General features: G+C 49.1%; 5 protein-coding genes across 5 annotated transcripts; 2 read left to right on the forward strand and 3 right to left on the reverse strand.

Moving 5' to 3' along the window:
• Positions 1-1029: 1029 nt before the first annotated feature.
• BDQ94DRAFT_174380 (terpene synthase family protein) lies at positions 1030-3379 on the forward strand (the record flags this gene model as incomplete). The annotated part of the gene is made up of 11 exons (XM_026772333.1): positions 1030-1205; positions 1266-1392; positions 1463-1481; positions 1537-1694; positions 1752-1764; positions 1822-1978; positions 2034-2123; positions 2178-2211; positions 2270-2487; positions 2542-2643; positions 3337-3379. The coding sequence occupies 11 exons, from the start codon at positions 1030-1032 to the stop codon at positions 3377-3379; spliced, it is 1137 nt and encodes a 378-aa protein (XP_026621937.1).
• A 215-nt stretch (positions 3380-3594) lies between these two features.
• Positions 3595-8208, reverse strand: BDQ94DRAFT_174381 (P-loop containing nucleoside triphosphate hydrolase protein; the record flags this gene model as incomplete). The annotated part of the gene is made up of 6 exons (XM_026772334.1): positions 3595-5198; positions 5249-6517; positions 6571-7084; positions 7139-7359; positions 7408-7933; positions 7996-8208. The coding sequence occupies 6 exons, from the start codon at positions 8206-8208 to the stop codon at positions 3595-3597; spliced, it is 4347 nt and encodes a 1448-aa protein (XP_026621938.1).
• A 197-nt stretch (positions 8209-8405) lies between these two features.
• On the reverse strand, positions 8406-10129 carry BDQ94DRAFT_93806 (zinc-binding alcohol dehydrogenase family protein). The gene is made up of 2 exons (XM_026776886.1): positions 8585-10129; positions 8406-8511 (listed from the first exon to the last, which is right to left on the reverse strand). Exon 1 carries the CDS (start codon positions 9711-9713, stop codon positions 8676-8678), a length of 1038 nt encoding a protein of 345 aa, XP_026621939.1. The 5' UTR covers positions 9714-10129; the 3' UTR covers positions 8406-8511; positions 8585-8675.
• Positions 10130-10486: 357 nt separating this feature from the next.
• BDQ94DRAFT_174383 (MARVEL domain-containing protein) lies at positions 10487-11274 on the reverse strand (the record flags this gene model as incomplete). The annotated part of the gene is made up of 3 exons (XM_026772335.1): positions 10487-10705; positions 10862-11128; positions 11233-11274. The coding sequence occupies 3 exons, from the start codon at positions 11272-11274 to the stop codon at positions 10487-10489; spliced, it is 528 nt and encodes a 175-aa protein (XP_026621940.1).
• A 2959-nt stretch (positions 11275-14233) lies between these two features.
• Positions 14234-14752, forward strand: BDQ94DRAFT_174384 (Calycin-like protein; the record flags this gene model as incomplete). The annotated part of the gene is made up of 1 exon (XM_026772336.1): positions 14234-14752. The coding sequence occupies one exon, from the start codon at positions 14234-14236 to the stop codon at positions 14750-14752; it is 519 nt and encodes a 172-aa protein (XP_026621941.1).
• Positions 14753-14866: the final 114 nt, after the last annotated feature.

The raw sequence follows: 14866 nt of genomic DNA on the forward strand, positions 1-14866 counted from the left end.
ACAAAAGCAATTGGGTCCTGGGCCGCCCCTCACGTTCACCCGTCCTTTTGGGACATGATCTCTAGTGAAAGCTACTAACGATGCATCGTGCTCCGGGCGGATGTTCGAGCCCAGTCCCGTGGCTGCGAGGCGAGACACCTCGTGGGACCCACCGCAGTGCCCCAGCAGAGTGGCCCAATGGTATGATCACGATCAGATGTACTCGTTCCACCATGGCCAGACTGGTGATCAATGGACAGAGCCGGCGAGAAAATCAAGAGCAAAGGAAAAAGCAACAAAATGTACCAGTCTCGAACTTAGAGGCGCTAATCAATGTCTTGGGCCCCGTTGTCATGACTGCCCAATCGTCCTAGCATGCAGGTTAGCCAATCCCCGGGAGAGGTCGCCAAGAATAAGATGGAGAGACCGTGCTAAATCCCGGATACCGGGGAGAGATCCGGCTTCCGGGCCGATCAAAAGTCAAGATCCAGAGGCCGTAAATGGGTGCTCTAGACGTATTCGGGCAGGGATCGTCAAATCCATACCGCGCTTTGGTGGACGACCGATCATTGCTCTTGAGAAGCCTTCAGCTCTGGCGGCGGCGGAGAACACCCAGGCACTAGCTCCTCGGGCTGAGTAGCGCTAGACTTTTGCAGTCCTTAATTGATGTATAACAGACGCCATTATTATTTTTCTGACTTCCGGGTATTGCAGGTTACCAACTGAAACCTTATCCTTTTGTCTGGCGCCATTGAAATTCGAGTACCGGGAAACGAGATCCTGAGGCTGGACGATCCTGTGGGCCCAGGTCGTCACCAAAGCCCGAAGTCTGGGCCTTGTACAGCCAGGTCAGTTGTAGGATCATCCTGGCCATTCGTACGGTTCCAGGCTTGGTGAACTCAGGTCGTAGCATTCGTCTGTATATAAAGTACCATGCACTGGCACATGTCGTGGTGCTGTCCAGATCCACCTCGTTTTCATGTATATAGTGATCGATCCGTTAGATTTCTCTATATTGTGCTCGAACCACCGCAGTTCTAACAGTCGAACATGGCCGTCACAAGAGTCCAGCAGAGTATATCTTCGCCAACAGTCAAGATACCCCGGCAAGATACTTCTCTCACCATCCGCCTCCCTGAAATGTTCGTGTTGTTCTTGTCGGGCGAACCTATAGTAAATCGGCACTATAAGTCTGTGAAAGAGCTGTCAGAAGCATGGATCTCTAGGTGCATATCTCCCCCTAATGTGGGCATCACCTTTCTCTAACCTAGCCACCGCCATGACAGGGAATGCTACTTTGATGAAAGAGGCCGAAGGCGACTACAAAAGACGGACTTCGCTTATTTTTGTTCCATCGCAGCTCCAGATGCTGAGCCCGAGGAGTTGCGGACAGTTATTGACTGGGGAAACTGGGTGCGTTTCATAACCACGACCGACCACATAAACTTCCACTGACTAGATCTAACCATTATTTCCCAAGCAGGTGTTCCCTTTTGATGACCGTAAGCACCATCTCTCTTGGAAGGCTTATGTGTGATGACTGAGCTTCGATTCTAGTCTTCGATAATGGAAGCCTCAAGGACGACCCAGAACGTGCCCAAATACTTGTTGAGGATTTGCGAGCAGGCATGGCCGACGAAGCTGGGCAGAGGCCAGTACTCTCAGATTACCCAATAGTACAGGTGCACAACTCAGTATGGCACCGAATCACTCAGGTACGTTGATCATTATACTGTATTGGGAGTGCATATTGACGTCTGACGGTATTGCAGGCTCAACCTATCGGTATGTAGCGCTGGGATTCCTCCACACGCTTTAGGGTATCTGCTAACGTCGTTTAAGGGATTCGTCGCAGGTTTGCACGTGCCATGAATGACTACTGCACCGGATGCTTGGCTCAAGTACGCTCATGCTCCAAGGGAGAGTTGCCCTCGCTTGAAGAAATGCTCTGTCTGCGTAGGCAGTCTGCAGGTGTTTCGCCGCTCTTTGCCTTAGTAGAGTATGTTATGACGTCTGCTTGCCTGTGAATGACACTAACTTGAGGGATATTGCAGATATGCCCACAAACTAGATATCCCAGATCATGTGTTTGAATGCAAGAGCATCCAAGAGATCGAGAGGATTGGTACTGACCTCGTGTTACTGTAGGCTGCCTCAACACACCCCACCCAACATCTGAATTCACTAACGTATCTTAGGCAAAACGACATACTATCATACTGCAAAGAAGAGGTTAGTTGTCTACATTGAAATACCAGCTCTGACCCGCATGACTCACAAAAGGATACAGAAAGAAGGTGTGAGCCATAACTTAGTGGCCATCTGCCGTCACAATGGCATGCCAGCGCAGGTAGCGTTTAATCATGTAGGCGAAATGCTCATTGAGCGCTACCGAGACTGGTACCTTGCTTTGGCAGCACTGCCAACCTGGGGGGAACGGGTCGATGCAGATGTTCAAGAATACATCCGAGGCGTGCAGAATGTCGTTCGCGCCAATCTTCACTGGAGGTAGGTGTTGACTAGTGATCTTTGTTACCCAAAATACTCACGATGATGCCATAGCTTCCGGTCCGGTCGATACTTTGGGAAAGCAAACGACCAAGTGCGGAAGACCGGAATGGTGACTGTGCGGGGCAACAACGCCGACTTCAAGCTGTCTATGGCGTAGACAGTAGCCTTTCCTTGATTGAACCTAAATTTGCAAGGTGTTTGCGCGTTTTCTGGTGACCATGCCTTTATTCCCAGGTTATTCAATGGCGTTCTGTCTCTGTTGCGGGTGACTGATTTTCAGCGTGGGTATCCAATCTGGACATGGTAATAGTTTGTTTTGCAGTTAGTATAGCGCTGGTGATAGTCGGCCATTAATGAAGAATTATGAATGAACTATAACTTGATATAGACGTATTGTAGCAAACAACTACAGTATTCCATGCGTTGCTGTGAAGAGAGGGAAGAAGTGCTGGAGGTTGCACGGTGCTTGTCACGTTGTCAGCGGGTTTACCTGATTGGGCAAGGGGGCACAACATGAACAACAACATACTACTAAGTACTACTACTCCAGTACTAGCTAGCTTCTTGTGCCTAGCGAGTATTTTTGCTACACTTTAAATCCCCAGATGATGTTGTCGTTTGCCTTTTAGAAGGAGGTATATAAGCTTTGAATACATTACTTAGGCTATGCCTGACATCATCGGAAAATGAAATGGGAGACAATGCAGTATGCGACCTTCGGTTAGATTCCATACTATATGTCCAAAGCTTCAGTCCCAGAAATATATTGGATATGTCTTTAACCCCATGGTATTGGCTACTGGCTTGCTGCTAACGACGTAACGTATACTCTTGACGATTCTACAGCATCTGTTTCGATGATCGTGGACAACCTCGAGCACTTCGCTAGTTTTGCTTGGCGCCCGGGACACGCAGTATACTGGCTATCCCTCTTGTTTCTATATTTACGGATATTAAACCCACAATCAAAGTCATGATGCTGGGTAATGATGAAGAGGATGGGCTCTGAATTTCCCAGTCTGTCCCCAGTGTCCTTGATGACCTCGAGCTCCTTCCGCCATGTCTCATACAAGCACTACCTTAAAGCCAAATATCGTAGCATCATCACACCCTGAGCCTCTGCTGATCATGCAATTGCCGGAGAAGCGACCCCGATCTTTCCAAAAGCTCACTAGGTGTGCCATATTCAACCATCTTTCCTCCATCAATGACAGCAATCTGATCGTAATCCAGAAGGGTAGAAACCCTATGCGCAACTGTAATAATAGTGCAGCCTGCAAACTCAGTGCGAATTATATCTTGCATCAGGGAATCTGTCTCGTTATCCACACGGCTAGTGGCCTCATCCAGAAGCAAGATTTTTCTTTTCTTGACAATAGCTCGAGCCAGGCAAATGAGCTGTCGCTGGCCTGCTGATAGGGGGAGATGATCGATTTTAGCATCGAGACCACCAGAGCTCTGGACATGTTCGTACAGTTGTACTTTTTGTAGTGCATTGAGGACAATCTCATCGTCCATGAGGCTGAACCCAGCGATATTATCACGGATAGTGCCCCGGAATAAGACAGGCTCTTGAGGTATCACTGTAACATGATCGCGGACGATGTCACGAGGGCATGATTGTAAACTCACGGCATCAATGTTAATGTCACCACTTTGTATTTCAACCATGCGAAGAATGGCAAGAAGTAGAGAGCTTTTCCCACTTCCAGAGCGCCCGCATACCCCTAGCTTGGAACCAGCAGGGATGGCCAGGGTTATTTGTTGAAGAACAGGGGGAGAGTTCAGATCATAGCCTATGCTGACATTTTGGAAAGCTATATGGCCCTCTGATGGCCAATCTGTACGAGGAACTACTTCCTCTCCAGGAAGATCCTCTGAGGGAACCTTTTGAAAATTGCGGATGCGTGTAACTGCACCAATACTGGTCTCCATGGATGTCCAGAAATTGATCAATTCCGACAGCTGCTGACTGAACGTGATTAGAGAGACAAGCGAAACACCTATTGGCCCAGTTCCGCGCACAAAAACTGATAGTATCACTAGCAAGATTGCAATGCCAGCAACAGACAGATCTAGAACAAGAATAAGCCACCGCTGTATGACAAACAGCATATAGTAGGGCCGCTGCGATCTTTGGAGCAGTTCCTGGTGCTCTTCACGGAAGCTGTCTTGCCAGCCAAACGCGCGAATAGTGACAAGCCCATTTATGGTCTCGGTAAATTGGGTGTACAGTGGTGACTTGCTCTCGAGGTCCAGATGACGAAGTTGTCGTGATGTTCGGAGGTAGAACTTCTGAATTGAGTAAACAACAATTACTGATAAGGGGATCAGGGGAGCCATATATTTGGCACCAACACAGATAAATATGGCGCTCATCAAGCATTGTGTAAAATTTTTCGATGTTTTAAGGAAGTCAGCCGGAAGTGATCGGTCAATTAGAGTCATGTCCTGACTGAAGTGATTTAAAGTGATACCGCTGTCAGTGCCGGTGAGCCAGTACAAAGGAGCCTTATCGATCTTCATCACCAGATAATCATGGAGCCTGTTGGAAGACGTGGGGACAATGCGGCAGAAGACGAGCCACATGCACCATGCCCATAGGGCAGCTCCTAGAGCAGCCAGAAGAGCATAGACGCTGATATAGAGGGCTAGCCTTCCGAACGGCGTCCGGGCATTTTCTTCTCCCCACCATTGGACCCAAAGATCTTCGCTCCTCTTATTAATGAAAGTCGACCATGAAGGGAGGTAGACTTACTGGGAAATTGAGAGCAGAACACACCTATCACTAAGGATACGAAGTAGATCAATACCTGCCAAGGGCCGGCTGCTCGGAGGTAGTATGCATATATGCTCAGGTCGCCTATCTTCCCGTTCATCTCGTCAGCATTCGAAGAGGCAATGCCTGCAGCCGCCTGGCTACCCGGCAATGCTACTTGGCGCTCCCCGATTGAGCGTGAAGTGGCTGCTGATTCACCCGATAAATTCCGTGGCTGAAGCAATTGAGGATGGCCTTGTTCCGTGATCACTCCGTTTTGGAGCAAGACAGCATTGTCGGCAAAGGCGAGAAGTTTCTGGTCATGCGTTGCTAATATAGCAGCAACTCTATGGCGGCGCAAGATGCCCTGTGCCCCGAAAACGCGTTGGAAAACTTGCTCTGAAGTTTTCGCATCCAGAGAACTTAGAACGTCATCGAAAAGAGCTAATTGTTTGCGTGCATAGATGGCACGGGCAATAGCAATGCGTTGTCTTTGTCCGCCACTAGTTGCCATACCATTACTACCAATGATTGTGTGATCTTTGTGGGGAAAGCTTTCAATGTCTTGGTCGAGCGCAGTCGAATAAAGCACAGTTCGGTACCATTGCTCATCAAAAGGCAAGGGTTGGCAGATGTTCTCACGGATGGATCTGTTGCGAATCCAAGCCCTGCTACTACAGAAAGATATTTCGCAAACGTTGCTGTAAATGAAGCCCTTCAAGCAGGGAACCTCACCCAGAATTCCTTGAAGCAGAGTGCTCTTGCCTGATCCAACGGCCCCGGTAACCATGGTAAGCGAAGAAGGGGGGCATCTAAGATCGATGCTCCGCAATGTAGCTGGCGAACTGCGATCCCAACCAAAATCAGCCTGGTGAATTTGCAGCAAGTCCGACTTGGCTGCCACAGAACGATGCCCAATGCCTATATCCGATGGCTTTGGCTGCTGAAGCTCAATGGGCCCCACCCCCTCGGTGTCCATGTCAGTCCAATTTGTATGCGGGGAGACATGCCGATGACTCGGGGGCATAACTCGATCATCGAGTCTGGGGCTTGCTAGCAAGTAAGCTTGGATCCTTTGAAAGCATTCCAGCGCCGCACTAGCTTTCGGGCCCGAATAGATCAGGTTTGACAGAGGGCCGCTCAATAGAGAGATTATCGAAAGGGATGTGAATGTCTCAGCCACTGTCAATGGTCTTTTTCCGGTATGGAGTGCAACACCGGTGAAAAGACTGAGTGTGAGAACCGGGCTGAGATTGGTTGTTGTGCCCGCTGAAAACACCGTAAGTCTCGACACAATATATCCTCGCTCAAACTGAACTTACCGAGCAAATTCATCTTCACCATCAGATGGCGAAATTTTGACTGTCGATTCAGCTCGTCAATACGCAGTTGATGTAGCATTCTAGAAAAATGCTTTTGGAGGCCAAGCATCTTGATAGTTACACTCGCATCGAGGTAACTCGAAGCAAACGCAACTCTGTCACGAACAGCCTGCATCCAAATCTTTTGCCTCCCCGGTGCAGACTTCGACAACAAATGGGTGGAATAGAAGACCGCAACAGAAAGGGCTGCCGGGACTGTAGCAGCCCAAGCTACCTGACGCTGTAACAAGTATAGCGCAATGCCCACCTCTATGGGACTCGCCCAGACTTCATGCACATTCTGGATCCCCGATGCAATGTTGTCGATGTCATTGCTCATTAAAGTCAGCGCTGCCGAGTCACTATACTCATCGTACTTTAGCTCAAGCGTCTTATCATAGATGACAGATACCAGAGCGCCGCGTATCTGCGTTATAAGACGAAATATATAGTGCTCATAAAAGCAATTCATGACCTACATGAAATTGATCAGGATAAAATATTTAAAGGAGCGGGCTAGATAGCATACACCTTTCAGAATGAAGACCAGTGCAAACGCACCAATCAGGCCATAGCCATCATTTTTACTAGGAGTTTCCTGGCCAACGTAAATGGTTAATCTGGTTATCAAGAAAGGTTGCGTATAATCCAAACCAATCCTCATCAACCTCGACAAGAAGGAGTAAAAGACTGGGGCTCTGAATGCACGGACAGCGCAATAGGCTAACGCGTTCTCATAAGTTTTTGGCACTGAAACTAGTCAGCAGACAGTGAAAATGCTATCTGGCTGCTACTTACTTGAAGCCCAGTGAGCGGAAAGCTTTCGATGTAATTCGTTTGCAGACAGAGCCCGATCAAGGTACGGTAATTCCTCGAGGGACACTGACTGCTTGAACCCGAGCAAGAGCAAAGGATTAACCCACCAGAAGAAGGCGCGATTATAAAAGCCTCTGATTTCCTCGTCGCCATATTGCACGTTTTTGTTGATGAAATATACCAGTTTCGACTTCGTCTCTAAATAGAACCAGACCAATTTGACCGCAATGCTTGCTGTATAGAGAGTTGCAAGGACGGTATATGAGGCCAGCCATAAGCTCCTTGCACGTACGGCATCAAAGACAATTGTCCATGATAGGAACAGGTTCAGAATGGAAGAGGGCTGCACAGAATATATGTGTTCCAAATGGGACAAGAACAGCAGGCCAACAGATGTAATTAAGGTCAGAACCGCAGCAACCAGGGATGCCTGTGTCCGTGGCGTGTGAGGGAGGAGCCATAAAACTAGAAGACAAAGCTGGAATGCACCGAAAACTTGTGCTGAAACCTAGTAGATAGCGGTGCGTGAGTTAGCTCGCGACAGTTCAGTCCTTGACAAGACGCACGTACCAGCTTAGCCCAGTATGCCCAGCTTTGAGAGACGATGACTGTCCGATGTTTCCATAGCTGCTTGTAGCGCAAGGGAAGTACAAGCAGAAGTAATGCCGAGGGAGCGATCGAAAAGAAGCACTCTTCAAAAAGCAGGGTGAAGTCGAAGTCCCCTCGACAGTGGACCACTCGTGGACCGAATTCATCGTCTCCGCAAACATGAATGTTTTCCATCCTCGTGGATTATCCTCGATACGCAGATTAATGACGAGGGAATGCTAAATGGCAATGGGACCCGGAATGTACAGTAGAAAGGTGAGGTTGGCGAGGGAGTGCTGAGGTGGAGTGAGGCTGAGTGTCAGGTGAAATCGAAGCAGTACCTTTTAAGGAGCTAATCTCGCTGGCCCTCTTTAATCTTGGACGGTGTTGTAAATCCAGCAATTAGATGGCAGCGATAAGGTGACTGGGTGGAAAGACCCCTGTCGCAAGTCTACTTAGTTCTCTCCAATAACCCACAGCGCGGAGAGAATCTGGGTTCTAGACTGATTTTAGCCTCTTCCTTTCCCCATTCATGTCTGCCTGGTACTCTCCCTGCGAGGCTGCTACGCACCATTAAGCTTTACCGTCCTTTACTGGGGCCGCCTTATAAGTCTCGCGGCCGTCGGGGCTCCGTGCAGTCATGATAGCATATTACCATCGAGTTAGACAGTCTCGTTCACATTATACACCAACTTGCACCCCTTGACCTTACCTTCTCTCAAGAAATTCAGTCCCTCAATGACACCCTGCAAGCCACCAGACCCAAGCTGCACAGGATGAGGGACAACCTTGCCATCCGCCAACAACTTGGCCGCCTTTTCGATCCACTCTGCCGCAAAAGCCCGATCTTCTGGTTTTGCAGGGATATGCACACCCCGAAACATCAACTCCTCTCCGAATACCGTATAACCCAGCGTCCAGCGGCTGCGCACATCCACACGAGGCACCTTGCTGTCTATCATCGCAGTATAATCACCGCCCTGGGAGCTCATAGCCCGTCCGCAAAATGCCGCCGTCTCTTCTGTCGAGATGGTATCCAGCACCAACTTCAGCCGATCCTGCGTAACCTCGCGGATCTTGTCAGCCGCCCCAGGATCCTTGTAGTCAAACACATGGTCGGCACCACGGCTCTTCACTAGCTCCTCGGTCTCAGGCGAACACGTCGTGATCACCTCGTACCCGGACAGCTTGGCAAATTGAATTGCCAGAGTTCCTGTGGCCGTAGCACCGCCATAGACGAGGATGGGTTCCGGCTGGGCAAGGGGATGATCGAATGATGCGAGCTGCAGGCTTTGGTACAGAGATTGAGCAATGGTGCCCAGGCCGACTCCTAGGGTTGCAGCTTCCTGGAAGCTGAGATTCTCCGGTATGGCGGATTGCAGGTCACCTAGAGCGAGGACGTACTCTGAGAATGCTCCATTGTAGGGGAGGTTGGGGTTGCAGCCGCGGATGAGGCCAAAGACACGATCACCGACCCGGAAAGGTTTCGTGACTGCAGAGCCGACAGCTTCTACAATGCCGGCGTAGTCACAGCCAACAGTAACGACGGGAGTGCTTCGAAGGGCATTCTTCCAGTCCGTGGGATTAAGCCCGACGCTCACCACTTTGACGAGGATGCAGTCATCACGAAGGGTAGGTTTGGGCCAGTCGCTCACCACGGAGATAGTCTCGGGAGCAGTGACGGCAATAGCTTTGACCATGATGATGATGTTCCGGGTGACTAATGCACCGAGGCGGAGAAAATTATAGAATAGTTGAGGATTTTAAAGGTACTATAGAGCATGAGCAGACGATAGAGTCTTATGTATGTAGCTGTTGGAAGGGAAAGAGGAGAATGCTTGACTTCTTTGAACTGATCGTCCGGCGACTAGTGAGGAGCTGAAATGCAGCCTCCGGAGCCTCCGGAGTGAGCTGCCAATTTCTAAGCAATCGATATACTTGCTTCTTCCCCGGTCGGCATGTAGACATCGTCGTCCAGGTCATCGCGTCTCGGCGTTTCTCTAAGAGTTTCTTAAATTCGGAGCAGCATCCCACATACCAGCGTAAATCAAGAGTTGTACTAGGTTGTGGGTAGGCATCTGACTGGAAATAAATATCATCTGACATTTTGACAGTATCCAAGAGCCTTATCACATTGGAGCGATCAGTATTACGAACTATCAAGTACATATGACTAAAAAACATAATTAGAATTACACACAAAACTCCTTTCCACCCGATTATAATTATCCCCGGCCATGATTCCCGGCCAAGTACAGCCAGGACTCCTTTTTTTCTCTGAATTAGTAATGAGTTTGATGAAGATTGTTAAGTCGGTTTCATCAGCCAGAATCAGCGCCTTGTGTCCAATTGCATCTGATTCATAATTGGCCCAGTTGCGCTTCGTCATTCATTCCATTCCATTCCTGAGAGTGACATTCACATCGAACAACGTAATCCCAGCCGAGGCGGAGAAGCGGATATGAACCACTCTTTAAACTTGGGCCATGCTGGGGCGAGTAACGCCGCGGGCAGGACCGGTGCGTCCACGAAGGTTGACACTTGTCTGGCGTGACATGATGATCGACAGAATCATCGAGGCAGTGTAGCCAGCCCAGGCAAACCACAGGAATGCCGTCGAGGCCTGAGCCTCGCGGCAACGCTTCGTGCGGTTATGGGCTCCATTGGTGATTTCGTTGTTCAGCGTGTAGGACTAGGGTAAGTATCCACAAGTCAGCGTTGCCCTGACATTATTTTACGGTGGTGCATCATCTTTTTTGGAGTTCGCGGGACGAAAACTCCACTCTCCACTTTTTTTAGTGGATAGCTTCCCCGACTGATAAGGCAGAAAATCATGCACTATACGTACATCGTTGCTGCAGCTGTGGCATTCCAATTTCGCAGCCAGGGCGATACCAGCCGTAAGGAACAAGATCGCATTGAGCGTGTCGATGGCGATCAAGAAGATTGGGTGAATAGCCCAGTCAATATTGATTGACGCTGGGACTAGATAGAAGAGTGTGAACATCGAGAAGGCTGCAACAAACATGGTGTAGTTGATGGTCGCCGGGTTCCCGGCGAACGCTTCGGCGATCATGTTACCGATCAAAGCCATGATGAGCAGAGTCCAGATGAACTGATGCCATCTTCCGCGTTAGTCCAGAATTCCCAGCTGCTTCACTTGCTTGCTTTGCAGGCCCAGCCAGAGCAAGGCTCTCGGCTCGAGACAGAATGACATACCTCCCAAATCCGTAGGCCGAGCTGGATAGCTTTGGCAACCATCTTGGTGGTGTGATATGAATGAGTGATGAGTGGTGGTGGTGAATGAGAGTTGTTGACGATGGGGTGCGTGTCTGGTGGGCTGTGCTTCTTGTAGATTGTCGATCTGTTTCAGTAGATCCGGCACCGGGAAATTAATGAATCGGGACGAGGGCCAGTAGTTAGTAGTTTAGACGGAGTTTGATAATTATAAGAAACATCATCTCAGTGCGGGATGATCGGGCAACACGAACGATGACGATATGCGCCGGTTCAGGGATCTGCTACGTCATGCGCCGGCCCGACTCATGAAATCACCACCACTGCTGCACCCTGGGGATTTCCACCACAGATCGTCAAGCAGGTGGAATAGAGCCAGAGAGCGGTCTAGGTGGTTTGTCATTCAGCACTGACTCGTAGTTCCATTATGAACCCAAAGATGCCCAGCCTGGCGCCGTTGGGCGCTTTTGCAGTCTGCTCCAAGCATTGCCCATTCATACTGAAGAAAATCCTACAACCCTTTTTTCCCTCCCTCGAGGCGATCGACCGCTTCGATCGATAGACACATAGAGAACGCCGCTCTACAATCATCGCTTCCGAGGTCATCCGAGCATGAAACATTGATGCCGTCACCTATGGGCGGAGTCAAGCTGCACTAGTCAAGCTTGTGATAGGGATGCGAGCCTCCATTAAGCTCTCCAACCAGTGGGTCTGCAAACTTTAAACGTTGTAGCTGAAAGAGCTTCTCACTTTTCGCTGGCCAAGCATGATGCCCGACCATACTAGAGCTTGCTGGATTTCAATGAACCACACATGCAGCAAACAGGAGCCGACAGATCCTTGACCGGATGATCTGCTTTGTGCCGCAAGTGTAATTGTTCACTCTCTTCCAGCGGCCATGAGAGGATCCCGCCCACACACTCACAAGCCCAACCTACGCCTCGGTTAGGTAAGGCTGTTTAAATAAATAAACTAATAAATAAATAAATAAATAAATAAATAAATAAGAACCAGAAGTTTTCAGCAGTCACAATCACGGGGAAGGTGAGAGTAAGAAAAGCAAATGTTTCCATATCTACCTTCCTATGACGGATAGCCCCGTCGACTTTGCGTCGGTGGTACGACCCCCATAACCAGTCATCCCGAAGGCCCAGCCCAATCTAATATCCATCTGTGGGTGTTCCAAACTCGATCATTGGGAATGCGTGCCGAATTACCTGGCCACCTGTACAAGGCTTCTTGTGTCTTGAAAACTCAATTGGCGCCAATGTGTATGCAGGAGATGCGCCGGCACTTAATATTCCCAGCATATCGGCAGCGGTTGACGCAGATTGTTCGCTAGATGGTCGATCAATGCCATCGACGGGGTAATGCTAGCTCGTAATATACCCCAGTGAGAAGCCATAAGGACGATCAACTTAAGCAATAATCGACAGGCTTGGCAAACAAGTGCCGAAAGATCTATATGCCCACCTTCCCTTCTCTGTGAGACTAGCATGCCACGGACCCCGGGCTGCTAGCCAATCTCGGGATGATTGAAAGCATCTGGAGGCAATATTCGTGTAGCGGATAACACTACCGATTATACGTTGTCTATCTTCCGTTCCGCCTCCTCTTCTGTGCTGTTGTGTTCAAGATCCACGCTTCCAAACTTCCAGGAGGTGTCCTGGACGTAGATGTCTTATCCTCTTTGGACATTGAACAGGAAGCATGACTTGTAAATCTGATACTCCAAGATACCTAACAAATGATGATCAGCTTGTCGATAACGAGATCTCGAGCTGGACTTCAACACGAAGGACAGATTAGCACACCATCATTCAATGTCGTGTAATCAATGCATACAACAAATACAATGATAAAAAAAACAGTATCTTTCACCGACATCCTGTGGACTTTGAATGCAACACAACTTATGCACCCTCCACCCTTAGAAGTAAGAAAGTAATTCACTAAGCAGATGAATATAGCCAGCTGCGCTGGTCACCTTCAACTAGACGTATCCATGCGTTTCTTAGGAAAGGGGCAATCTTCGATTGGGGAAATTGCAACATCTCCGAGAGAATCGAATGTGAACAACGAGAATCCCGCTCACCCTTTGTCTTCCCCGTTCAGGGATTATCAAGCATTACGCATAAGAGTTCTTCAGACACAGATGAATAGATACTAGCCAAAAGTCCAGAGCCTTAGTAGGTACGTAGTCCATGTCTACATATGCACATATACCACTGCATCACCACGACACACTTGAAGAACGGCATCATCATCAATCATACAATTGTGTTTCACAGAGCAATCACTACTAGTATACCACTGAATTGATTTACCACCACCCATTCCAACACCATGCACGGGAACCGAAAGAGAAGGCAATACAACCTCAGCTACCTTAGGCTTGCTTAAACTCAATTCATTCATTGAGCCTAGGCTCAAAGCTGCCAATTGCCGAATCGTCCATCCCGCCTTACGACTCAATTCGCCACTGATAGTTGTACTGTAGTCTCGGTGGATCCACAACTTCTCGAAAGCATGGAAATTCACACCCAATGTTTGGACTGAATGGAAGAGCCAACGGTAAACTCGGCAAGCAAACACAGTAACATCACTTCAAGAAGATTAGAACAAACAAGCCGAAGGGAGGGGTGTTCCGTCTCGCTTGTGTCGTGATGTCATCGCTGTCCAACTCGGAAGGGAATCCCGGCAAAGCAAGTTGAACAAAAGGAGAGGCACCGGGAAGAGGTGGCAGGCAGCTACTAACTTATACGGTGTATATCTACAAGGACAAATTACATATATAAAGGGCCGTGGTGACCAATTCCTGTATTGAATTATACTGCATGATTTGTGATTAAGGTTTAAATTGAGGCCAGCGACCAATTCTCGTGCCACGGCGATTGTTTTATTCTCAGAAAATACTAGCCATCATCCTTCTACCTGACATTTCGTCCCGCATCCACATCCATAAGTATTCGATTTGATCATTATGCCAGTTGTTCCTGCGCTGAAAGATACCCCGTTCGACACCGATATTCGTGACCGTCATTTAATATACGATTACGCCGCGCAGGACGCCCAAGGAAACCCCGAAAAATGGCGCTATGAAATGTGGTTTTATAACGAGGACCGCATCGTCTACGCCATCCATGGCGGGCCCATGGCCGGCCGGAAGAACTTTCAAACGGCCACGTACCAGTGCATTCGACCGGGCGAACTCTGGCAGTGCAATTGGCTTGAGGAGACCGGCACCATATGCTCGTTGGTGTATGACATTCCACGAAAGCGCATCACCACGTTGCTGGGGTTCTCCAAGGGGCATTGGGAAGAAAGTGAGGCGGCCCACGGCGACAAGAGGAATGCGAAGGATTTGGAAAGATGGAGGGGATTGGCCACGATTGGCAAGCAAACGGACAGGAAGCTCCTGAGCGAACAAGCCGACATCCTCGAGGATTTCCGAGGCCCGGGCGATTTGGAGCCAATTGACATGGAATGGCCGACATTATAAGCGAGGCAGGTTCGCGGGGACGTACGCACCGCAAGAGGGGTATGCGGTTGAGGATCGATTATAGGAGAAATGGGGGGCTTTAGAGTGGTGGTTATTTGGAATGGCATTCTAATC

This window comes from Aspergillus welwitschiae (genome assembly GCF_003344945.1).
Source record: "Aspergillus welwitschiae strain CBS 139.54b unplaced genomic scaffold BDQ94scaffold_41, whole genome shotgun sequence".
Taxonomy (NCBI): domain Eukaryota; kingdom Fungi; phylum Ascomycota; class Eurotiomycetes; order Eurotiales; family Aspergillaceae; genus Aspergillus; species Aspergillus welwitschiae.